Consider the following 27,364-nt stretch of genomic DNA (forward strand, 5'->3'; position numbering starts at 1 on the left):
CTCAACTACATGGAAACTGAACAACGTGCTCCTGAATGACTACTGGGTACATAACAAAATGAAGGCAGAAATAAAGATGTTCTTTGAAACCAATGAGAACAAAGATACAACACACCAGAATCTCCGGGACATATTTAAAGCAGTGTATAGAGGGAAATTTATAGCACTAAACGCCCACAAGAGAAAGCAGGAAAGATCTAAAATTGACACCTAATATCACAATTAAAAGAACTAGAGAAGCAAGAGCAAACACATTCAAAAGCTAGCAGAAGGCAAGAAATAACTAAGATCAGAGCAGAACTGAAGGAGATAGAGACAAAAAACCCTTCAAAAAATCAATGAATCCAGGAACTGATTTTTTGAAAGGATCAACATTATTGATAGACCACTAGCAAGACTAATAAAGAAGAAAAGAGAGAAGAATCAAATAGACACAATAAAAAATGATAAAGGGGATATCACCACCAATCACACAGAAATACAAACTACCATCAGAGAATACTATAAACATCTCGACGCAAATAAACTAGAAAATCTAGAAGAAATGGATAAATTCATGGACACATACACCCTCCCAAGACTAAACCAGGAAGAAGTTGAATTCCTGAATAGACCAATAACAGGGTCTGAAATTGAGGCAATAATTAATGGCCTACCAACCAAAAAAAGTCCATGACCAGATGGATTCACAGCTGAATTCTACCAGAGGTACAAAGACGAGCTGGTACCATTCCTTCTGAAACTATTCCAATCAATAGAAAAAGAGGGAATCCTCCCTAACTCATTTGATGAGGCCAGCATCATCCTGATACCAAAGCCTGGCAGAGACACAACAAAAAAAGAGAATTTCAGGCCAATACCCCTGATGAACATCGATGCAATGCAAATATCCTTAATAAAATACTGGCAAACTGAATCCAGCAGCACATCAAAAAGCTTATCCACCATGATCAAGTTAGCTTCATCACTGGGATGCAAGGCTGGTTCAACATATGCAAATTAATAAATGTAATCCAGCATAAAAACAGAACCAAAGACAAAAACCACATGATTATCTCAATAGATGCAGAAAAGGCCTTTGACAAAATTCAATAGCCCTTCATGCTAAAAACTCTCAATACACTAGGTATTGATGGGACATATCTCAAAATAATAAGAGCTATTTATGACAAACCCACAGCCAATATCATACTGAATGGGCAAAAACTGGAAGTATTCCCTTTGAAAACTGGCACAAGACAGGGATGCCCTCTCTCACCACTCCTATTCGAAACAGTGTTGGAAGTTCTGGCCAGGGCAATCAGGCAGGAGAAAGAAATAAAGGGTATTCAATTAGGAAAATAGGAAGTCAAATTGTCCCTGTGTGCAGATGACATGATTGTATATTTAGAAAACCCCATAGTCTCAGCCCAAAAGCTCCTTAAGCTGATAAGCAACTTCAGCAAAGTCTCAGGATACAAAATCAATGTGCAAAAATCACAAGCATTCCTATACACCAATAACAGACAAACAGAGAGCCAAATCATGAGTGAACTCCCATTGACAATTGCTTCAAAGAGAATAAAATACCCAGGAATCCAACTTACAAGGGATGTGAAGGACCTCTTCAAGCAGAACTACAAACCACTGCTCAATGAAATAAAAGAGGACACAAACAAATGGAAGAACATTCCATGCTCATGGATAAGAAGAATCAATATCATGAAAATGGCCATACTGCCCAAGGTAATTTATAGATTCATGCCATCCCCATCAAACTACCAATGACTTTCTTCACAGAATTGGAAGAAACTACTTTAAAGTTCATATGGAACCAAAATAGAGCCTGCATTGCCAAGACAATCCTAAGCCAAAAGAACAAAGCTGGAGCCATCACACTACCTGACTTCAAACTATACTACAAGGCTACAGTAACCAAAACAGCATGGTACTTGTACCAAAACAGAGATATACACCAATGGAACGGAACAGAGCCCTCAGAAATAATACCACACATCTACAACCATCTGATCTTTGACAAACCTGACAAAAACAAGAAATGGGGAAAGGATTCCCTATTTAATAAATGGTGCTGGGAAAACTGGCTAGCCATATGTAGAAAGCTGAAACTGGATCCCTTCCTTACACCTCATACAAAAATTAATTCAAGATGGATTAAAGATTTAAATGTTAGACCTAAAAACATAAAAACCCTAGAAGAAAACCTAGGCAATACCATTCAGGACATAGGCATGGGCAAGGACTTCATGACTAAAACAATGGCAACAAAAGCCAAAATTGACAAATGGGATCTAATTAAACTAAAGAGCTTCTGCACAGCAAAAGAAACTACCATCAGAGTGAACAGGCAACCTACAGAGTGGGAGAAAATTTTTACTATCTACCCATCTGACAAAGGACTAATATCCAGAATCTACAAAAAACTTAAACAAATTTACAAGAAAAAAATCAAACAACCCCATCAAAAAGTGGGCAAAGGCTATGAATGGACACTTCTCAAAAGAAGACATTTATGCAGTCAACAGACACATGAAAAAGAGCTCATTATCACTGGCCATCAGAGAAATGCAAATCAAAACCACAATGAGATGCCATCTCACACCCGTTAGAATGGCCATCATTAAAAAGTCAGTAACAACAGGTGCTAGAGAGGATGTGGAGAAATAGGAACACTTTTACACTGTTGGTAGGACTGTAAACTAGTTCAACCATTGTGGAAGACAGTGTGGTGATTCCTCAAGGATCTAGAACTAGAAATACCATTTGACCCAGCCATCCCATTACTGGGTATATACCCAAAGGATTATAAATCATGCTGCTATAAAGACAAATGTACATGTATGTTTATTGCAGCACTATTCACAATAGCAAAGACTTGAAACCAACCCAAATGTCCATTAATGATAGACTTGATTAAGAAAATGTGGCACATATACACCATGGAATACCATGCAGCCATAAAAAAGGATGAGTTCATGTCCTTTGTAGGGACATGGATGAAGCTGGAAACCATCATTCTGAGCAAACTATCACAAGGACAGAAAACCAAACACTGCATGTTCTCACTCATAAGTCAGAACTGAGCAATAAGAACAACTGGACACAGGATGGGGAGCATCACACACTGGGGCCTGTCATGGGGTAGGGGGAGGGAGGAGGGTTAGCATTAGGAGATATACCTAATGTAAATGATGAGTTAATGGGTGCAGCACACCAACATGGCACATGTATACATATGTAACAAATCTGCGTGTTGTGCACATGTATCCTAGAACTTAAAGTAAAATTTAAAAAAATGCAGTTTCGAGCTTGGGGTTAAGATGGTAAACTAGAAGCAACTCATGTGCCAGGCTATCACGGAAAGGAAACAAAAGGGCTAGTGAGCATTGACCCTGCAGGCCAATCATCTGAGAAATCATGTCAGGGATTCGGGATCCTTCAAGATGTAAGGGGATTACAGAGAGCAGAAAGGGGTGAAGCTAGATACCAGCCTGTCTGGGCTCAGCGTGGATCCAGGAGAATTTCTCCAACACTGGAAAGGGTGAGTGAGTGAGAACCCCCTAGGGGATTCACACTCTCGACAGGGACCTGTGCAAGACTGGAAATGGGAGAATGCCCCTGAAACCCCTGCCCACCCCCGACCCCACCACCATGCTTCTAGACTGAGGCAGAGAGCCCCCCAGACATTTTGGAGGGCAACTCTCTAGTCCAAGGAGACTTCTGCAAGCCTTGTGCCCCCAAGAAGACCAGCACTGGTGCTATAGCCCAATAAAGGCTGCAGTCCCAGTGCCTAGGAGCGGTAAGATTGCCCCATCTCAAACCCTTTCTGGATGCGGCTTGGTGCCAGCTTCCAGCCTACTGGTCCTACTTCTCTGTCTGAACTCAGCCAGTGACCATAGCCTCCTGTTCTCCCAGGAAGCACCTGGAGGGCAAGACAGGTGACTACACCTACCCCTGCCACTGGTTGCCAGGCAGGCAACACTTGCTAGAGCTTCCATCCCAGTGGTTCCACTTCTGTCTGAATTCAGCCAGAGAGCACAGCCTCCTGTTGTCCTGGGAAACATTCAGGCAAGGTAGGCAACCCCACCTACCCTGGCCTCTTGTAGCCAGGCAAGCCATGCCTGCTAGAGCTTCCAATTTATGTCCCACAGCCAAATTCTCATTTCCCATTCCTTTATAAAATTCTTGTTTCTGTTGGTTCAACATACACAAATCAATAAATGTGATTCACCACATAAGCAGCACTTAAAACTGAAACCACGTGATCATCTCAATAGATACAGAAAAGGCTTTTGATAAAATTCAACATCCATTAATGTTAAAAATCCTCAACAAACTAGATATTGAAGGAACGTACCTCCAGATAATAAGAGCCATCTATGATAAACCCAAGGTCAACATCATACTGAATGGGTGAAAGCTGAAAGATTTCCCCTTGAGAACTGGAAAAATACAGGGATGCCCACTCTTAGCACTCCTATTCAACAGAGTACTGCTAGCATGAACAAGCAGGCAAGAGAATGAAATAAAAGGCACCTAGATAGGAAGAGAGGAAGTCAAACTATCTATCTTTGCAGACAATTTGATTGCATACCTAGAAAACCCCCACATCTCTACCCAAAAGCTCGTAGGTCTAATAAACAGCTTCAGCAAAGTTCCAGGATACAAAATCAACATACAAAAATGAGTAGCATTCCTATACACTAACAAAATCCAAGCCGAGAGCCAAATCAGGAAGGCAATCCCATTCACAATAGCCACAAAAAGAATAAAATACCTAGAAATACAGCTAACGCAGGAGGTGAAAGATCTCTACAATGAGAATTACAAAACATTGTTCAAAGAAATCAGAGATGACACAAACAAATGGAAATGCTCATGGAGAGGAAGAATCAATATTGCTAAAAGCCATACTACCCAAAGCAATTTACAAATTCAATGCTATTCCTAACAAGCTACCAATGACAGTCTTCATAGAATTAGAAAAACCTATTTTAAAATTCCTATAGAACAAAAAGTGCTCAAATACCCAAAGCAATCCTAAGCAAAAAGAACAAAGCTGGAGGCATCATGTTACCTGACTTTGAACTATATTATAAGGCTACAGTAACCAAAATAGCATGGTACTGGTACAAAAACAGACACATAGACCAATGGAACAGAATAGAGAGCCCATGTTACCTGACTTTGAACTATACTACAAGGCTACAGTAACCAAAATGCATGGTACTGGTACAAAAACAGACACATAGACCAATGGAACAGAATAGAGAGCCCAAACATAAGAGCACACACCTACAACCATCTGATCTTCAACAAAGCTGACAAGAACAAGCAATGGGGAAATGATTCCCTGTTCAACAAAGGGTGCTGGGATAACTGGCTAGCCATATATAGAAGACTGAAATTGGACCCCTTCCTTACATCATATGTGGAAATCAACTCAAGATGGATGAAATGTAAAACCTAAAAATATTAAAACCCTGGAAGATAACCTAGGAAATATGATTCTCAACATAGAAACCAGCAAAGATTTCATGATGAAGACACCAAAAGCAACTACGACAAAACCAAAAATTGACAAACGGGACCTAATTAAACTAAAGAGCTTCTGATAGCAAAAGAAACTATCAACAGAGTAAACAAGCAACTGACAGATGGGAGAAAATATCTGCAAACTATGCATAACCAAAGGTCTAATATTGAGAATCTATAAGAAACTTAAGCAAATTAACAAGCAAAAAAGCAAACAGCTCCATTAAAAAGTGGGCAAAGGACATGAACAGACACTTTTTAAAAGAAGACATGCATGCGGCCAGTAAGAATATGAAAAAATATGTGGTGTTTGGTTTTCTGTCCTTTGTGATATTTTGCTGAAAATGATGGTTTCCAGCTTCATCCATGTCCCTGCAAAGGACACAACTCATCCTTTTTTATGGATGCATTGTATTCCATGGTGTATATGTGCCACATTTTCTTTACCCAGTCTATTGGGTTGGTTCCAAGTCTTTGCTATTGCAAATAGTGCCGCAATAAACATACGAACCAACATGGCACATGTATACCTATGTAACAAACCTGCACATTGTGCACATGTACCCAAGAAATTAAAGTATAATAATAAAAAAGAAAATAAATTTCTGCCTTCAGATACCCTAAAAAAAGAATATGAAAAAATACTCAATATCACTAATCATTAGAAAAATGCAAATCAAAACCACAATGAGATATCATGTCATACCAGTCAGAATGACTATTATTAAAAAGTCAACAAAAATAACAGATGCTGGTGAGGTTACAGAGAAAAGGGAACACTTATAAACTGCTGGTGAGAATGTAAATTCGTTCAGTCACTATGGAAAGCAATGTGGTAATTTCTCAAAGAACTTAAAATAGAAGTACCATTCAACCCAGCAATCCTATTATTGGGTACATACCCAAAGGAATATAAATCATTCTGCCATAAAGACACATGTTCAAGTATGTTCATCATAGCACTATTCACAATAGCAAAGACATGGACTCAACCTAAATGCCCATCAACAGAAGACAGGATAAGGAAAATGTGGTACATATACACCATGGACTACTATGCAGCCACAAAAAAAAGAATATCATGTCCTTTGCAGTAATGTGAATGGAACTGGAGGCCATTATCCTAAGTAAACTAATGCAGGAAGAGAAAACCAAATACTGCATGTTCTCACTTATAAGTGGGAACTGAACATTATGGACACAAAGAGGGGAACAACAGACACTGGGGCCTACTTGAGGGTAAAGAATGGGTGAAGAGAGAGGACTGAAAAACTACCTATCATGTACTATGCTTATGAGTGGGGTGACTAAATAATCTGTACACTAAAGCCTCATGACATGCAATTTACCTAAATAACAAACCTGTACGTGTATACCTGAACATAAAATATAAGTTAAAAAAAAAACCTACAATGAGATATGATCTTACCCTAGTTAAAACTGCTTTTATCCAAAAGACAGGCAATAACAAATGCTGGCAAGGATGTGGAAAAAAGGAAACTCTTGTACACTGTTGGTGGGAATGTAAACTATTATAACTACTATGGATAACAGTTTGGAGGTTCCTCAAAAAACTAAAAATAGAACTACCATATGATCCAGTAATCCCACTGCCAGGAATATATCAAAAAGAAAGGAAATCAGTACATCAAAGAGATATCTGCACTCCCATGTTTATTGCAGCACTATTCACAATAGCCAAGATTTGGAAGCAACCTAAGTGTTCATCAGCAGAAGAATGGATAAAGAAAATGTGGTACATTTACACAATGGAGTGCTCTTTAGCCATAAAAAGAATGAGATCCTGTCATTTGCAACAACATGGATAGAAGTGGAGGTCATTATAAGTGAATTAAGCCAGGCACAGAAAGACAAATTTTACATATTCTCACTTGTTTGCGGAAGCTAAAAGTATTAAGACAATTGAACTTATGGAGATAGAGATTAGAATGATGATTACTAGAGGCTGGGAAGAGTAGTAGCGGGGGAAGTGGGGATGGTTAATGGGTACAAAAATATACTTAGAATTAATAAGATCTAGTGTTTGTTAGAACAAGAGGATGACTATAGTCAACAATAGTTTATTACGCATTTCAAAATAACTAAAAGAGTATAATTGGATTGTTTGTAATACAAAGAATAAATGCTTGAAGTCATTTACCCTGATGTGATTATTACTCATTGTATGCTCACATCAAATATTTCATGTACCCCATAAATATATATATCTACTATGTGTCCACAAACAATTTTTAAAAATAAGAATTGGCTTAAAAAATGCTGTTTCCTGGGCCCCACCCTAGACTGATGGTCAGATACCTAATGTTGACAAAAAAAAGTCAAACTCTGTAAAACATTTGAAGAGATTTATTCTAAGCCAAATATGAATGACCTATGGCCTGTGACACAGCCCTCAGGAGATCCTGAGAACATGTGCCAGGCCACAACTTGGTTTTATACATTTTAGGGAGACATAAGGCATCAATCAATACATGTAAGGTGTACATTGGCTAGGTCCAGAAAGGTGGGACAATTGGAAACAGGGAAGCGGGGCAGCTTCCAAGTCATAGGCAGATTCAAAGATTTTTCTGATTGACAATTTGTTGAAAGAGTTATTATCAATAGAAAGGAATGTTTGGCGACATTCAATAGAAATTCAGTAGACAATCAATAGAAAGGAATGTCTGGGTTGTGGAGACCAAGGTTTTATTATGCAGATGAAGCCTCCAAGTAGCAGGCTTCAGAGAGAATAGGTTGTAAATGTTTCTTAATACACTTAAAAAGAGCATGTTCTGGCTGGGTGCAGTGGCTCATGCCTGTAATCCCAGCACTTTGGGAGGCCAAGGTGGTTGGATCACCTGCTATCAGGAGTTCAAGACCAGCCTGACCAACATGGCGAAACCTCGTCTCTACTAAAAATACAAATATTAGCCGGGCATGGTGGTGGGTGCCTGTAATCCCAGCTACTCGGGAGGCTGAGGCAAGAGAATCACTTGAACCCAGGAGGCAGAGGTGGCAGTGAGCCGCGATCATGCCACTGCATTGCAGCCTGGGCAACAGAGTAAGACTCTGTCTCAAAAAAAAAAAAAAAAAAAAGAGTGTGTTCTATTAGTAATTCCAAAAGGAAAAAGGATGTAATGAGGCATATCCAGCTTCCCCTTCACATCAGTTTTCAGGTTAACTGTGGAATGCCCTTGGCCAAAAGCAGGGGTCCAGTCACATGGTTGGTGAGCATGGCCTTAGAATTTAATTTTTTGGTTCACATTAGGAATGCTTCCACATTCTCTCAAACAAATTTTAGTCACAGTTTTGAATAACGTACTCTGGCTCAGCCATTGCAGGTCTCAAGCCGTTAGGTTTCATTTTCCTCCTCCCAACGATTTTAAATTAGTTTCACTTTCCAGTTTCCTTTTCCTTCCCCTAAAAGCAATTACTCAAAAACGGAGAAAACATCAGCTGATGCGTGCCCTACTCTCCCACCCCTTTATATAGTTCCTTCAGTATTTACTTGAGGCAGACAGGAAGACTTCTGAAGAACAAATCAGCCTGGTCACCAGCTTTTCGGAACAGCAGAGACACAGAGGGCAGTCATGAGGTCAGTGAAATAAGAATGCATAATCATGCTTGTTTTTGAGTGCAAATTGTAAGTTGAGTTTCTTACTGTGCAGGCACGTTCCTGAATTGTCCTGATGTTTATAGATTCAGTATGTCTTTACCAGTCTGAGCATTTATAAGATGTTTGAGGGGTTTTTCCCTGTGGCTTTTTTTGGTGTACACGCAGGCTTCTTAAGTTTCTGGAATGGTTCCCTACGGAACTACATAGCGGGGAGGCAGGGTGGGGAATGCATCAGCTCATGTTTCCTCCCTGTGTGCAGCTATTTCCTGCAATGAGAGGAAGGCTTGGCAGGAGCAGTGTATTTCACTCAGCCACAAACTTGGCTGATTCAAGGGTAGACCTAAGGGAATTACTCTTTTGGGCTTTTCTGTTATTGTCATTTTGTTGGAAAAGATTAAGTCACAGGCTTTTTTTCTTGTAATTTTAAAAGGAGGAATTTATTTTCAACAGATATTGTGAAAGATACAATCAGTACTGCAAACCCACTCATGAAGAGGGCAATTTTGCCCTGAAACGTTGCATTACTTTAAGGTGGGAAATGGAAGAAACAATTCTTACAAATGGGCATTTTTGTCATTTCTTATATAAAAACAAACCCAAAGCTTAGCATTTATTTTTATTGATGTAGTGAATGCTGGTCAGCAGCAAAAAAGAATTTCTCCTCAAAAGTGTAATGACCTAATCTATTATCTAAAACTAGTCTAATCTCTAATGGTGGGAAGCAGATCAGTGGTTGCCTGGAGATGGTGGGGATTGAGTAGGAAGGCTCCCAAAAGAATCTTTTTAGAATCACAGGAATAATCTATAGGGAGGTAGTGATGGTGGCTACATAAGCATAAACATTTACCAAAACTCATCAGACTATACACTGAAAATGGGTGCATCTTATTGTATATAAAGCATAATCTCAGTAAACTTGATTTTTAAATTTATATATTGACCTCCTGGAGTTCTTCAGGGGATAGCATGTCAGGGAGAACTAAGAGAAAAGGATGCCTTTCCCACCAAGCATCTCTAGGGAAGGAGTGAGGAGGTGATTGCCAGGGAGGGAAGACCCCATCGACCATTCAGGGGGGCAGAAAAGGAAAACTGGATTCCCTACCTTACTCTTCCCCAAGGACTTGAAGATGCTCTGCAATGTCATGTTTGGGGATGAGATGGGTAAGAGGAATTCACTGCCAAATACCTCAGGCTAACCCTTTTATATAGAATAAGTTCCTGGTCAAGAGTGATGTTAATTGTGTCTGTGTGAGTGGGATTGACCAGAAAGCAAGGCACTACCCAGCATCTTAGTAGCCAGCTTGCAGGAAAGGTTTTATAGGGTCCTGTCTTTTGGTGTATCTATAGCCACTGACCTGAGGAGGTCTGAGGGGGGCTCTCTGAACTATGCTGGACTCAGGTTCACATCAAGGTGCTCCTATTTCCAGAGGCTATAGGAACAGGAAGAGATTGGGCTGCTCCTCCCCAGTTGTGCTAAAAATTTCCAAATGGGAAAATCACCTGGAGAACTCACTGGCACGTGCCAGCTGATGGGCATCCTCCTCTGCCCCATCCACTGAGGAACTCTGTTGCTCCCTTTACACACTCACAAATTCACTTAAAATTATAACACAAATATATTAGTACCAGCAATCATGGTGGTAACATTTCTTTGTGATCTGTAGTTAGTGGTTTCATGCACGTCCGTGTGAAGAGACCACCAAACAGGCTTTGTGTGAGCAACAAGGCTGTTTATTTCACCTGGGTGCAGGCGGGCTGAGTCCGAAAAGAAAGTCAGGGAAGGGAGATAGGGGTGGGGCCGTTTTATAAGATTTGGGTAGGTAAAGGAAAATTACTGTCAAAGGGGGGTTGTTCTCTGGTGGGCAGGTGTGGGGGTCACAAGGTGCTCAGTAGGGGAGCTTTTGAGCCAGGATGAGCCAGGAGAAGGAATTTCACAAGATAATGTCATCAGTTAAGGCAGGAACAGGCCATTTTCACTTCTTTTGTGGTGGAATGTCATCAGTTAAGGCAGGAACTGGCCATCTGGATGTGTACGTGCAGGTCACAGGATATGATGGCTTAGCTTGGGCTCAGAGGCCTGACAAGTGGGCACTGTGTTAAACATGTTTTACGCATGACCTCATATCACCCTTCCAACAGCCCTAGGAAGTAAGAGCTATTATTTCTATTATTAGCCTCATTTTCTAGATGACCAAAATGGGGCTTAGAAGGGCAAATTACTTGCCCAAGACATCAGATAGAGAGCAGGTATCAGAGCAGAGTCATTAATGGAGGCACCAAACTCTACTGCTGATCATCTGACTCTATGCCCAATGGCCAAAACGTGAAAGATGTTAATGCTTTCAACTATGCTCACTTTAGAGAGGGGGCCAGGGATGGGCTTCCTATCTGGAGAGTAAGGGCCAGGCTTTGATGGTTACCCACGCCTTAGAGTGGCCAAAGCCACAAGAACTGAACCCAGATCTTGGAGAAGGGTGAAAGTGGTTCTCCCCAGGGCATAATTTTCTATCATTTGGATGAAGGGAAAAGGAAATTCATCCCAGGGCATTTTAAGGATAAGGGAATGAGGCTCAGTGATATGACTCAAGAAATATCCCAGAACTAAGCAAAGAGGTCACTGAAATCCAGGTGTCCTGTGGTTTTCTTCCCTTCACTCAAGATTGCCTGATAATGCTGCTTAATTCACCACATTAGCTCCACAAATAAAGGGGAAAACTGCTTTTTAAAATACCTCTATGACAGCACTTCTCAAAATGTGGTACAGGAACTCCTGCACTGAATTTCCAAGGCACTTGTGAAAACACAGGTTTCTAAGCTCACATCAGATTCACTGCACCAGAATCTCTGGGAGTAGGACCGCATAGTCAGTACTGTCAATATACAATAATCAGAAGGCTCAGGATCCAGTTAAAAGAGTTTATTCAAGCAAAAAGTTGAGGGCAGCAGTCCCAGGAGTAGAGCTGCACCCAAGAATGGTGAATAGTACTTCCAGTGTAGAGAAAAATGAGGACTGTTTACATAGGCAAAGACAGAGGTGTTCAATAGAATGACAGCTTCTCTTGTTGTTTTTGTTTTTGTTGTTGCTGTTGTTGTTTTTGAGACAGAGTCTCACTCTGTCACCCAGGCTGGAGTGCAGTGGCCCGATCATGGCTCACTGCAGCCTCAGACTCCTGGGCTCAAGGGATTCTCCCACCCAGCCTCCCAAGTAGCTGGGACTATAGGAGCACGCCACTATGCCTGGTCAATTTTTTTGTATTTTAGTAGCAATGGGGTTTTGCCATGTTGGTCAGGTTGGTCTTGAACTCCTGACCTTAAGTGATGCACCCACCTTGGCCTCCCAAAGTGCTGAGATTACAGGCGTGAGCCACCGTGCCTGGCCAACATTTTCCATACAGAGGCGAATATACAGATATACAATTTGATTGGCTACTATTGATTACAGTCCAAGGGAATTGCTTAATATTCTTTTGTAAAGAGGTAACATGGCTGGCTGCAGTGGCTCACACCCATAAGCCCAACACTTTGGGAGGCCGAGGAGGGCAGATGCTTGAGCTCAGGAGTTGGAGACCAGCCTGGGCAACATAGTGAGACCCCGTCTGTACTAAAAATACAAAAATCAGCCAGGCGTGGTGGCATGTGCCTATAGTCTCATCGACTGGAGAGGCTGAGATGGGAGGATCGCTTGAGCCTGGGAGGCAGAGGTTGCAGTAAGCTGAGATCGTGCTACTGCACTCCAGCCTGGATGACAGAGTGAGATCCTGTCTCAAAAAACAAAAAAAAAAAAAGCAACAATCAAAAGGGTCTCTATTTCCATAACATGAGGTCTACATTTTAATAAAGACTAGGTTGTCTGAGGCCGGGCACGGTGGTGCACGGCTATAATCCCAGCACTTTGGGAGGCCAAGGCGGGCAGATCATGAGGTCAGGAGTTCGAGACCAGCCTGACCAACATGGTGAAACCCCGCCTCTACTAAAAATACAAAAATTATCCAGGCATGGTGGTGCACGCCTATAATCCCAGCTACTCAGGAGGCTGAGGCAGGAGAATCACTTGAACCCGAGAGGCAGAAATTGCAGTGAGACTAGGGAGTCTGGTTAACATGTAACCCCTCACCACACAGGTCAAAGAGCAACAGTCACGCACCTGAGAAAAAAAACAGTCACGTTACGTGAGTCAGTTTTCAGGGCTTAACTTTGCCTCTTGACATAACACATTTGGAAGCTTCTAAAATTTTATTTTCTTTTTACAGTGCCTTTTTACAACTTTCAAACCACAGTTTTCCAAATCTGTCTGGAACATGTTCCTGGCGTGAGTGAGCTCAGTTCTCACAGATTCTGTTTCAGTTTCCCCTCAAGAGGGATCTTGATAGGGTTCCATCAGTTTCACTTTCCTTTCCCCTTTCATAAAAGCACAGACCTAACAGCACCCTGGGTGGAAACCTCTTCAGCATTTGCTTGGAATCAGTAAGCTAAAAACAAAATCAACCGGGACCCCAGCTTTTCAGAACTGCAGGGAAACAGCCATCATGAGGTAAATAGTCCCTGCTTCTCTGATAGGAAACAGAATTTCTTATGTACAACTTCCTGACTTATGCTATTTCAGTGTTTGCTTAGAGATGAAATATGCATTTATCTAATTCAAGCATAAATCTGCCTTACCAATTCATGCATTTTTATTTCTGTAGCTCTTTGTGATGTATAGAGTTAGGCAGCCAAAGGACACAGGGAAATGGGAGCTGGGAGCTGGGAAGGGACGGGGCATATTGAGAGATCCTAGAGAGCCCATGCTCAGATCCTTTCAGGTAAAATCGGGCCAGTGAAAGCTGGGGCCTGGAGGGAAGTTACTGGAGGTCCTGGTTCGTCTTTTGTTTCTTATATTTAGAAAGCCTAAGTCAGAGGTTTGTGGTTTTGTTGTGACTGTGGTTATTTTTAAACCATGCTTGCTTCTCAGCAAATGTGTCAACAATTAATTCAGCACTGCAAAATTCCAATTTATGTTGAGGTCACTTTTACCTTGAAATGCACTTTTTCATAATTGGGGGATATGTCTACTTGAGTTGTCCTCTAGCAGGTCTAGTGACCTGCTAAGCCTCCCACGTGATCAATGAACAGGGAGAAGGTGTTGCTTGCAGTCTCTCAAACTGTGTTCTGCGAGTGGCCTGAATCATATCAACCTGAGTCTTCTAATAGAATGCAAATTTCTAGGTCCTGCATTCTGAAATCCTGATTGAGTAAAACAGAAATAAGGTCCAGAAACAAATATATATTTAAAGAGGACCACAAGTACTTCATAGGCATACTGAATGGCTTACAGAAGAAATGTCCATCTCCAAATCCTCTCTTCCTTAAATGCATACAAGGCTTCCTGCATTGTATGTGTGTAAATGTGAAGGAGGAAACCCCAAGAGGCAGGAGGGGGGAGGGGTGGGAAGAATGTTGAAATAAAGCAAAGCTTGTTTCTGGGCACAGTGGCTAAGCCTGTAATCCCAGCACTTCGGGAGGCTGAGGCAGGAGGATTGCTTGAGCCCAGGGGCTCCAGACCAGAATTGGCAACAAAGTGAGACCTACAAAAAAACAAAAATAAAATAAAAATAAAGCAAAGTTTGACTGTTTAAAGGGTAATTTAAGTATGAGAAACTGTTGATTGGAAATCACTGCCAAAAAGGGAAGTCTTCCCAGAGCCTTGCTGCTCACAGTGTGGTCTGAAGCAGAGATCCCCCGGGAGGTTGTAAGAAAGGTAACATCCCAGCTTATCTGAATCCAGATCTGCATTTTAAAAAGATCTCCAGATGTTTGTGTCCATATGTACATTAAAGGTTGAGAAGTCCAGCTCTGGAGAGTTCCTTAACTTGCTTTCTGAAGTGATGGACTCCTTGGTTTGGGCCTGTTCTGACCAACCAACTGAGCACAGGTCTGCCAGTTCCTTCACGTAGTCAGTTGGAGCATAACCAGCACATGTTGGGGACAAGCTGCACATGTGCAGACAAGAGTGGGGAAATCCCCACTCTTACCACTTCAAGAAGGCCACTTTCTGAAAATTTCAAGATTCTACTCTAGTAATAGCTTTGACTGGGAAGGAGATGTGGTATCTACCCTGGAGTCTGTGGGCAAGACAGGTGGTCATGATCTGGGTTAGGTGAGAGACTATAACTATGTTGATTCTGGGGATTTCCTAAGGACTAGCAGCACTAGCTTTAACTGCTTTAGTAAGCGAAATCTTATGTCTGCAATCTGAGGTCATGGGAAATCTCTTTCTGGACCTGAGGGAATCCTATCTCCCTAAGGTCTTCTACTAGATGCAGATCCAGGTAGGACTGGCATTCTACTCCCCACATTTCACCTGAACCTAGCTATTCTTTTTTTTCTTCTTTTTCTTTTATTCTTTTTTTTTTTTTTTTTTTTTTTTTTTTGAGACGGAGTTTTGCTCTTTCGCCCAGGCTGGAGTGTAGTGGCCCGATCTTGGCTCACTGCAACCTCCGCCTTCCGGTTTCAAGCAATTCTCCTGCCTCGGCTTCCCGAGTAGCTGGGATTACAGGCGCCTGCCACCACGCCCGGCTAATTTTTGTATTTTTAGTACAGACGGGGTTTCATCATGTTGGCCAGGCTAGTCTCGAACTCTTGACCTCATGATCCACCCGCCTCAGCCTCCCAAAATGCTGGGATTACAGGTGTGAGCCACCGTGCCCGGCCACCTAGCTGTTCTTTATCAAGTGACTGTAGTCATCATCCCACCTGCCTGCTTGTATTTCTTTAAATATCTGCATTAATTACTGTTAACTAACTTATTTATACATATAAGAAGTATTCAGAGTAACTTTCAAAAACGCATATGAGATAAATTATTAAGTGAGGAAACCTTGGCAATTGGAGTATTTGTTTTAAGAGGGCAATAGTATTATAATGAAAACTCCTGACCTCTAGCTCTGGGGTTCATGTTTCTTCTTATCAAGGTCTCAGGCCTTCCAGTCCAATATATTTTGCTCCAAATTTTACTTCAAGGAGAGATCAAGTGTCAAATACCTCATCAAATTGGAGACTTTAGGCAGTAAGGCTTAGGAAAAATCAAGAGAATCAAGGGACCCAATTTTCAGTGGGTTTTATAATCATAAAGCCACATGAGTAGTTGACTATCTTCCTGAATAAATTGTTCCATGTTATCATTAAATGTCTCAGCCTGGCCAGCTCTGGCATTGGTAAAGCATTGGTGGGGATGGAATATCCCTGAGAGATCCATATTCAGAGCTCTTTCACAAGTCCAGAAATGTTCAGTGTGCTTTTCTGCTTGTCCAACACTTTCTTGAGCAATTGATATCTTCTGAAGCTGATACATGACAGGGTGGAAGTATGTTTCATCTCAGAGGGAGAATCTTTAGCTATAAGTGCTTAAAATTTAGTTTGGTAAGATCCCTGGTGCATTGATATGTCAAAGCCTTCTGCCCTCCAAAAAAAAAAAGAGAGAGAGAGATAGTGTCATCAGACTTGCAAGGTGGTTTCTGGTTTCGTTGAGGCAAATACATCCAACAATACATCCAACGTCACCTGTCATCCTGCAGGTCCACTGGATACTCTCTATTAATTACTAGAGTGTTCAGCTATTTTTTTCAGGCACCCATATGTACCTACAAATCTGCAGATACATTCTATTGATCTGAGACTCACACTTTCTCCTTTTAACCTTCCTAATTCACCCATCAGCAAAGTTAACTCATGTTTCCATGACTTTATTATGATTTAGTGGCATAACAGATATAAGCAGAGTTGTTCAATTATCATCGTTATAACTTACTTTTGGTATTCATTTTTTAAATAATTGCTAACTTTACTTTTGACTTGTAGTCCTTCATACAGGGTAGTTAGAATCCCCAGGTAAAGCCAAATTGAAAATCCCTAGGGCCAGGTGTGGTGGCTCACACCTGTAATCCCAACACTTTGGTATGTCGAGGCAGAAGGATTGCTTGAGACCAGGAGTTTGAGACCACTCTGGGCAATATAGTGAGACCCTGTCTCTGCAAAAAAAGGAAGGAAGGGAGGAAAGAAGGAAAATAGGGAGGGAGGAAGGGAGGGAGGGAGGGAAGGAAGGAAGGAAGGGAGGAAAGAAGGAAAATAGGGAGGAAGAGAGGGAGGGAGGGAAAGAAGGAAGGAAGGAAGGAAGGAAGGACCCTATAATAGACAGGGAAGATATTGACACTGGAATCCTAGACAGGGACCAAGAAAAGGAAAAGGACTGTCCCCAAATCAAAGCACACACATTAAGAGGCTAGCCGGATGTAGATGGCAACTTCCCTCCTCACTCCCATTGCCCTTGAGTTGATTCTGCATCTCTCACTATAAAGCATTTCATGTGCAATCATATTGGGCCAAAAATGGTTTAGATCAGCGTTACTGGAGAGACAGACAGGAAGTATATAGATCAGTACACTTGCAGTAGCGGTGTGAGGGCCAGTGCTGGTCCATGGTAAATTGCAAATAAAGTCAATGGCTCCTTGTAGAACAAAATGCATTCAATTTAAAGAATTTTGTTTATTCTGAGATTACTTTTTCAGTGGCAAGGAAAATTATTTCTTTTCTATCTTCTAAAATAAAATATTGGTCAGAATAGATGGTTGGTATCTTTTCAGATACATTAGCAGCCCTATTTGGTTCATAACTTTTTTCTGAAATTGTGCTTGTCTGTGAAATCCAAAAATAAGGACACTTGGTTTAATGATTTCTGGAGGTTCTTTCCAATCTTATGGTGCCGTGACTCTACTGGTAAGAAGGAAGAAGCACAAACTCAAGAGTGAGGGACATACAGCCCAAGCCCCAGGCAAATGTAGATAATGGGAACACACTTAGAGAACTCTTACAATTTATCCAGCTAAATAAGGCAAGTGATCTCCTTTAGTATCTTCCAACTACAAAACAAAAATGTGTCCATTTTGTTTGTTTGTTGCAACAAATTCATTCTGTCTGGGAATCTGGCCTGTGTGGTGGGGAGACTACTTCAATCAGACTCAAGCTGAGCCTCCGTGGGTCTGTTTGTAAGTGGTGGAAAAGATGAAGGGAAAAATACGTAAATCACATAACATGTTGGCAGACATATCTGGGCTTTTATTTCTTTACATGTCTCCTGACAAAACTGAAAGCACCTAGGGGGCAGAGAAAGTTGGGATAATCTCTATTTTTCTTAGTATCCATAATATCTAATAAAGTGACAAAAAGAGATAGCCCAATAAAGAGTCATTGGATAGCTAAACAAACCTTACCCAGAATGTACAAGGAATGAGAACTGACTTGGTATTTTTTAATTTTTATTCTTACTTTTATTTTTTTTGAGGCAGGGTCCCACTCTATCACCCTGGCTGGAGTGTAATGGTGTGATCTCAGCTCACTACAACTTTTGCCTCCTGGGCTCAAGTGATCCTCCTGTCTCAGCCTCCCGAATGGCGAGGACTACAGGCATGTACTACCATCCCTGGCTAATTTTTGTATTTTTAGTAGAGGCAGGCTTTCGCCATGTTGCCCAGGCTGGTCTTGAATCCTGGGCTCAAGTGATCCACCCGCCTTGGCCTCCCAAAGTGCTAGGACTACAGGCATGAGTCACCATTCCTGGCCTGACTTGGTAATTGAGCAGCATGAGAGAGATCTCATTTCCTGTCACTGAAGCTGCCTCCTCTTACCCATCTTACCTCACCTCCTGCATATCTGCTTACACGGTGTAAGGGATGTGCTTTGTGGGTGTCTGCACAGACTGTAGCTAAAGAAAAGTGAATGTAGGAAGCAACTTACAATTTTTCCAACCTTGTGGTGGTACAAAAGTGATAATTCCATTCTTGTTTTTCACTTACAATACAGTATTCAATAAGTTACATGAGATACTCAACACTTTAGTATAAAATAGGCTTTGTGTTAGGTGACTTTGCCCCACTGTAGGCTAATGTAAGGGTTCTGAGCACATTTAAGCTAGGCTAAGCTATGGTAGGTTAGATGTATTAAATGCATCTTTTTATTTACAATGTTTTCAATTTATGATGGGTTTATCAGGATATAACCCCATCATAAGTCAAGGAACATCTATATATAAAGAGATTTATTATGAGGAATTGGCTCACCTGATTATGGAGACTGGTAAGTCCCATAATCTGTTGTCTGCAAGCTGGAGACCAAGGAAAGTTGATGGTGTAGTCCCAGTCCAAGTCTAAAAGTCTGAGAACCAGGTAAGCCAATGGTGAAAGTTCTAGTCCAAGTCTAGTCTAAGGGCAGAAAAAGACCAATGTCCTAGCTCAAGCAGTCGGGCAGAGGGAGAATTCTCCCTTCCTCTGCCTTTTTGTTCTATTAAGGCCCTCAACAGAACAGATAACGCCCACCCATACTGGGGAGAGCAATCTGCTCTACTCAGTCCACCAATTCACATGTTCATGTCTTCCAAAAACAACCTCACATACACACCCAGAAATAATGTTGGACCAAATATCTGGGCATCCTGTGGCCCAGTTCAATTGACATATAAAATTAATGATCACAGGGTGCAGTGCTTGGCAGTGTACATCACAGTGACCATGTTTATTTTCTCCACAGTGAGGTCACCAAGAATTCCCTGGAGAAAATCCTTCCACAGCTGAAATGCCATTTCACCTGGAACTTATTCAAGGAAGAAAGTGTCTCAAGGGATCTAGAAGATAGAGTGTGTAACCAGATTGAATTTTTAAACACTGAGTTCAAAGCTACAATGTACAACTTGTTGGCCTACATAAAACACCTAGATGGTAACAACGAGGCAGCCCTGGAATGCTTACGGCAAGCTGAAGAGTTAATCCAGCAAGAACATGCTGACCAAGCAGAAATCAGAAGTCTAGTCACTTGGGGAAACTACGCCTGGGTCTACTATCACTTGGGCAGACTCTCAGATGCTCAGATTTATGTAGATAAGGTGAAACAAACCTGCAAGAAATTTTCAAATCCATACAGTATTGAGTATTCTGAACTTGACTGTGAGGAAGGGTGGACACAACTGAAGTGTGGAAGAAATGAAAGGGCAAAGGTGTGTTTTGAGAAGGCTCTGGAAGAAAAGCCCAACAACCCAGAATTCTCCTCTGGACTGGCAATTGCGATGTACCATCTGGATAATAACCCAGAGAAACAGTTCTCTACTGATGTTTTGAAGCAGGCCATTGAGCTGAGTCCTGATAACCAATACGTCAAGGTTCTCTTGGGCCTGAAACTGCAGAAGATGAATAAAGAAGCTGAAGGAGAGCAGTTTGTTGAAGAAGCCTTGGAAAAGGCTCCTTGGCAAACAGATGTCCTCCGCAGTGCAGCCAAATTTTACAGAAGAAAAGGTGACCTAGACAAAGCTATTGAACTGTTCCAACGGGTGTTGGAATCCACACCAAACAATGGCTACCTCTATCACCAGATTGGGTGCTGCTACAAGGCAAAAGTAAGACAAATGCAGAATACAGGAGAATCTGAAGCTAGTGGAAATAAAGAGATGATTGAAGCACTAAAGCAATATGCTGTGGACTATTCGAATAAAGCTCTTGAGAAGGGACTGAATCCTCTGAATGCATACTCCGATTGCGCTGAGTTCCTGGAGACGGAATGTTATCAGACACCATTCAATAAGGAAGTCCCTGATGCTGAAAAGCAACAATCCCATCAGCGCTACTGCAACCTTCAGAAATATAATGGGAAGTCTGAAGACACTGCTGTGCAACATGGTTTAGAGGGTTTGTCCATAAGCAAAAAATCAACTGACAAGGAAGAGATCAAAGACCAACCACAGAATGTATCTGAAAATCTGCTTCCACAAAATGCACCGAATTATTGGTATCTTCAAGGATTAATTCATAAGCAGAATGGAGATCTGCTGCAAGCAGCCAAATGTTATGAGAAGGAACTGGGCCGCCTGCTAAGGGATGCCCCTTCAGGCATAGGCAGTATTTTCCTGTCAGCATCTGAGCTTGAGGATGGTAGTGAGGAAATGGGCCAGGGCGCAGTCAGCTCCAGTCCCAGAGAGCTCCTCTCTAACTCAGAGCAACTGAACTGAGACAGAGGAGGAAAACAGCATCAGAAGCCTGCAGTGGTGGTTGTGACGGGTAGGAGGATAGGAAGACAGGGGGACCCAACCTGGGATTGCTGAGCAGGGAAGCTTTGCCTGTTGCTCTAAGGTACATTTTTAAAGAGTTGTTTTTTGGCCAGGCGCAGTGGCTCATGCCTGTAATCCCAGCACTTTGGGAGGCTGAGGTGGGCGGATCACGAGGTCTAGAGTTTGAGACCATCCTGGCTAACACAGTGAAATCCCGTCTCTACTAAAAATACAAAAAATTAGCCAGGCGTGGTGGCGGGCACCTGTAGTCCTAGCTACTTGGGAGGCTGAGGCAGGAGAATGGCGTGAACCTGGAAGGAAGAGGTTGCAGTGAGCCAAGATTGCGCCACTGCACTCCAGCCTGGGCAACAGAGCAAGACTCCATCTCAAAAAAAAAAAAAAAAAAAAAAAAAAAAAGAGTTGTTTTCTCATGTTCATTATAGTTCATTACAGTTACATAGTCCGAAGGTCTTACAACTAATCACTGGTAGCAATAAATGCTTCAGGCCCACATGATGCTGATTAGTTCTCAGTTTTCATTCAGTTCACAATATAACCACCATTCCTGCCCTTCCTGCCAAGGGTCATAAATGGTGACTGCCTAACAACAAAATTTGCAGTCTCATCTCATTTTCATCCAGACTTCTGGAACTCAAAGATTAACTTTTGACTAACCCTGGAATATCTCTTATCTCACTTATAGCTTCAGCCATGTATTTATATGTATTCTTGGTAGCAATACCATAATCAATGTGTATTCCTGATAGTAATGCTACAATAAATTCAAACATTTCAACTCTGCTAGAATAGAGGTAATTGTGTGGTTTGTGTATGGGACTATAACAGTAATATTAATTCCCAAAATTTCTCCTACTAGGAACAGTGGGTAATTGCTAAGCCATACCATACTATTCTCGACATGCTCATTTGCGCCCCTCCCTTAGAATGAACACCCTCCCCCTGAAGGCAGCCTATCCTTACATTATAGGAACTATGACTGTCTTTCCAGCCTAGGAGCCCCAACTAAGCCCCATACCCAGTTAGCAGCTGCTGCTGTTGACAGGGTTGCTGTAAGCCCAGGAATATCTGGGCAAATGCCTCCCTGACAGAGTGTGAGGGACACCAGTGTGAGGCTGGTCAAAAGGGCAGAGATCCATCCAGGTCTACAGCAGTCCCTTTCAAACTGCCAGCATCTGACATGGTGAGCTCCATTTTGTTCAGGTTAAAGTCAGACCTGGACAGCAAAGGTCTCTTAAACACATGGGGAATAGTCTCCATGGACTCTTGAGATTAACTTCTGCAGTTCATTTTTAATTCACTCATGAATGTAATATCTAGTCACAAAGGTGTAAACAGAAAGGTAAAAGTATATAAATGTATAAGATGATCATTTGAACACTTTCCTTTTAAATTCCTTATCCCCTAGGAATTAATGTAATATTTGAAATAAATTCTGAAATGATTCCCTAGCTGATTTAACACCTGGAAACTTGCTTGTAGGTTCATAAGTGGCAGAAAGACTGTGGCCCTAAAGGAGTTCATCTCAGAATTTAGAATATAGACCCTACACCAGGAACCCATAGACAGTTGCCCTCTGGTATTCACAGACATAGTATATGCACCTTGGACCATTTCCAAACTCAAAGATCCAGACCTGCTAGGGATTTGGGGTTTTGCCAAGGCATTATACCATATTAAGAGGCTAACATAGTACATCATGGTGACTATAGTTAATAATGATATGTTGCATACGTGAAAATTGCTGAGAGAGTAGATTTTGTGTTCTCACTACAAAAAGAAAGGTAAGTAGCTGAGGTAATGCATATGTTAAATAATTTGATTTAGCCGTTCCACAATGTATACATATATTAAAACATGCTATACACCATAAATATATATAATTTTTACATGTCAACTAAATTTTTACTTTTTGTTAAAAATGGCTAATGGGGGGTAACTGCAGCTAATGAATAAACATCCAATAGGTCCAGCATTCCCATGTCAAGTGTCCTCTGCCTGTCATCCTTTATACAATAATTCTAATGAAATGCTAGATGGAATGGGACATACCACTCAAGAATACCACAGATGATCACCCTTAAGATATTATAAGATGGGCAGAGAGCACAGACTTCCACTCTTAACTCTTACCTGGCTGATCACAAATCATATCCCAGCCCAGGTCCAGGGACCTACTTGCTTCCTTACAAACGAGGAGGCCCTGGTTCTAAGACTTTTGCTGAGAGCAGAAATAATCTCCCCCATCCTCCTGCTCCTTAAACAAGAGAAGCTTTAGAGCAATTGTCTAAAAGGAAACAACATACCAGAAATACAATTCCTGGGTTAAAGCAAGCAAAGCTGCTTTTCTAATAACTCCCATTTTCTATGCATACCCTGGGTCCAGCATTCCATCTTCCAGGTATGGTTAGAAAAGAGATCAGACCTTAGTGACTGCTGGTGAAGTGAATTGCATGCTGCAGCCCCTCATCAGCATCTTGGTACAGCTCAGTTTCGTGTTTTCTGCAGAATCAGGAGCTGACAATCAAAATGGCCCCTCACTCACACTCATTGGTCAGACTGGGCTTGTGATAACAATTTAGACTAATCACTGACAAGCAGGGATGGGGAGCACTGAAGTCAGCTATTGGCTGTGTCCCGGAGCAGTTGGGCATTCTGCCACTGGATGCTGCTTTTGTAATCTTGTCATATGACAAAGCACTATGATGTTCTTTTGTTTTCCTTGGATTAGCTTAAGGGCTGGTGAGAAGCAGGAAATATTCTGCCATGGGAAGTCTACTGACCTGCAAAAATTTACCAAAATACACAGAAGCAGGAATGGAAGGTGGAAAAATTACAAACTGTGATAATCAGCTCCAAGAGCATGTAGGGGTAAAAGGAGGTAGGTAATACCTCTCCTTACTCATTGTAAGAGTCATGGCTGACACTCCTATAACAAAAGACAAGTTAACAAGAGAAAAGCATAACAAATTTACTTAATCAACGTTTTATGTGATATGAGAGCCTTCAGAAATGAAGACCCAAAGATCCAGGGAAAACTGTTTTTGTGCTTAGGTTCCATGAAGAATGGGCAGCTCTGTAGAGATGTGTTTGGACAAGAGTATGATCTAATGCTAATAGACTGGGTTCAAATTCTTCTTGGACTCTCTGTGTAGCATTTCTTCTTTGCAAGTATGGGGCAGGATTCCTCTGGATTAAGGGTCTTCAAATGAGAAGGGAGAAGGGAGAGAGTGACCTTCCTAAGTTTTATGGCTTGCTTTGGGGAAAGGGCTTCTAGTTTCTATCATTGTCTTGCGGAAGAGGAATTCTAGTTTCCATGGTTCACTCCAGGGGAGAAAGAAGCATGAAAGACAAGAGGGCAGGAGAAGGTCAAAGAGATCTTTCTTCAGAGGCCCTTCCAATGTCTTTCAGTTCAAAGTACTCAGCACACCGAGGCGCTATACTTTGGGCATCATGTTCTGAGAGCCAACAGCTACAATGAAGAAGTATGAGAGCAGTCACTGAGTAGGGAGGGAGCTTTCAACTAACTTAGGGGAGCAGGGCCTGACCCTAGCAAGCATTCCTGGGGCTTCCCGATTGCCATATGGGGCAGTACTTATGTGTGGGACAGTGATATGAGGAGCTACACTCAGGAAGCTTCCTGATCTCAATTTTTATTATGATTTGTTTCTGATTTGGGATCTTCCTAACTGAATTAAAGAACTTATATTAATTTCTAGCTTAATTCAGGCAGGAGTTAGTCCAAGTATCATTCGACAAACTTTATTAATCTTTTGAAAGTGCCTTGACTTTGGGTTTAGACCTATTTCAACCTCACCTCCACCACTTAGTATCTCTACAGTGTTGGGAAAAATCGCCTAACCTCTGTGACCCTAAGATATTCCTACATAAAACCTGGGAATAATAAATTATACCTCACAGAAGATTAAATGTGTTTCCTTACAAGCATTATGGTAGACCAGATATACACAGAACAAAAAGCCTGTGTATCACAATGAAAAATGCTATATAATCTGCAAAACATATTTTTTAAATGCACAGCTGCATTTAAAAGAGAGTAAGGAATTCCCTGAAGTCCAGAAATGACAGGAAAGTGAAAATCCACCAGAATAAGCATGTGTTCATTTGTGTTGGTGATCTACATCACTTTCTCATGGACTACATTACATTATGAAGGAGATGGAAGACAAAGTCTGGGGCCTGCACGTGGTACATTGTATCATAGAACTCACATAAAACCAGGACCCACTCAGAGGTTAAACTGGAGAACAAACTCCTTGCAGACCTAAATGATGGGGCTACACATGCCTGTTTTTGGCTTTGGCCCTAAGTAAAGCAGGGAGGAAAAAAAGTCATTGATAATTTCTAATCTTAAGTGGAGAAGCATGATTGTTTCGGGCTGAAATTCTCACTATCCATGTGGCAAGAAAAAAAAAAAACCTCAAGTAGAAAATTTCATTTTAAGCAATTCTGGCTTGGTAGTGCTCCCATGCACCTAACAAAAGCAAATAAAAACACCCCTCAAAAGGAAATACTTTTTACATAGTTCTCAAAGAATTTCCAAGTTTGATAAAGTTCCAAGGAATATCAGGTCATAATACAAAATCAAAGAATACACACAAATAAATAAGCCACAATGTGCAAAAGTTGCCAGATAATAAATGATAAGCCAGAGCAACAAAACTGCAGATATTGTAATTGAATAGAGAATAAAAAAGAATGTATTTAGTACACTTTGGGAGGCTGAGGCAGGTGTATCACTGAGGACAGGAGTTAGAGACCAGCCTGGCCAACATGGTAGAACCCGGTTTCTACTAAAAATACAAAAATTAGCCAGGCATGGTGGCGGGCATCTGTAATCCCAGCCACTTGGGAGTCTAAGGCAGGAGAATGGCTTCAACCTGGGAGGTAGAGGTTGCAGTGAGCCGAGATCGCACCACTGCACTCCAGCCTGGGCAACAGAGTAACTCTGTCTCAATAAAAAAAAAAAGAATGTATTAGTGTATTTAGTAAATTTCAAGATAAAGAAAGAAAAAATTAAGTTTTAACAAAGGAATAGGCCGGGCGCGGTGCCTCATGCCTGTAATCCCAGCACTTTGGAAGGCTGAGGTGAGCAGATTGCCTGAGGTCAGGAGTTCAAGACCAGCCTGGCCAACATGGTGAAAACCCATCTCCACTAAAAATACAAAAATTAGCCAGGTGTGGTGATGGGTGCCTGTAATCTCAGCTACTCGGGAGGCTGAGGCAGGAGAATCTCTTGAACCCAAGAGACAGAGGTTGCAGTGAGCTGAGATCATGCCACTACACTCTAGCCTGGGTGACAGGTCGAGACTCCATCTCAAAAAATAAATGAATAATAAATAAATAAAGGAACAATAGTGTATTAAATTTGATTAGGCATATTTGCACAAGAACCAAACAAAACTTAGAAATATAAAAACTAAAATAATAGAAATTAGAAACTCAAAGGATTTGTTGAAAAGTAATTTATACACAGGGAAAAGCATTTATTGATTTAGAAGACAGATTTGAAGAAACTACTCAGAATGCAGCACAGAAAAACAATGAGATGGAAAATCAGCAGAGCTATTCAGGGACATGGAGAACAAAGTGAGGAAGTTAAAATGCATGTGATCAGAGTTGCAGAAGAACAAATAAAAGGGAATGGAGGAAAGGCAATAGTTGAAGAGACAATGACCGAAATTTTCGGAATTAATGAAAAATGCTAATCCTCAAATACATGAATTCCATAAAAGATCACCCAAGCAGATGTCACCTAAAAACATAGTAGTATCTTTTAAGTGCCTTTGTGGCAGAAAGATTTTTAAAACGACAAAAAACAGAAGAAATATCTGTGAAGGAATTGGTATTAGGTTAAGCTCAGACTTCTCAATAGCAACCAAAACACAGTGGGAAATAGTTTCAAAATGCCAAGAGAAAATAATTGTCAGCCTATAATTTGACTTTTTATCCCTTTTTATTTGAAATGATTTTAGACTTAAAATTGTAAAAATGGTGCCCAGAATTCCCATATACCCTTTACACAGCTTCCCATCATGTTAACACCTTACATAAACATAGAATAATCTTTAAGACGGGAAACTAACAGTGACAACATATAATCAACTAAT

General features: G+C 41.3%; 1 protein-coding gene and 1 long non-coding RNA gene across 21 annotated transcripts in view; one reads left to right on the forward strand and one right to left on the reverse strand.

Annotated features, from left to right (window-relative positions):
• Positions 1-24,321, reverse strand: part of LOC129393230 (uncharacterized) — a 78,344-nt gene extending 54,023 nt beyond the window's left edge. For 2 of the 19 annotated variants that reach the window (XR_010113262.1, XR_008619991.2), the window contains exon 1: positions 23,609-24,304. This is a non-coding gene — a long non-coding RNA (uncharacterized LOC129393230). Of the gene's footprint in view, positions 1-23,539 lie in introns of all 19 variants that reach the window. The other 17 variants (XR_008619995.2, XR_008619985.2, XR_008619994.2 and 14 more) reach the window with 15 other exon arrangements.
• Positions 8,724-22,022, forward strand: IFIT3 (interferon induced protein with tetratricopeptide repeats 3). 2 transcript variants are annotated; one of them, XM_003825340.6, is made up of 2 exons: positions 8,724-9,130; positions 19,709-22,022. In XM_003825340.6, exons 1-2 carry the CDS (start codon positions 9,126-9,128, stop codon positions 21,174-21,176), a joined length of 1,473 nt encoding a protein of 490 aa, XP_003825388.3. In that variant the 5' UTR covers positions 8,724-9,125; the 3' UTR covers positions 21,177-22,022. The 2 variants fall into 2 exon arrangements, with proteins under 2 accessions (XP_003825388.3, XP_003825390.3); XM_003825342.7 differs by lacking the exon at positions 8,724-9,130 and adding an exon at positions 9,729-13,682.
• Positions 24,322-27,364: the final 3,043 nt, after the last annotated feature.

Source organism: Pan paniscus, chromosome 8 (assembly GCF_029289425.2).
Source record: "Pan paniscus chromosome 8, NHGRI_mPanPan1-v2.0_pri, whole genome shotgun sequence".
Taxonomy (NCBI): Eukaryota; Metazoa; Chordata; class Mammalia; order Primates; family Hominidae; genus Pan; species Pan paniscus.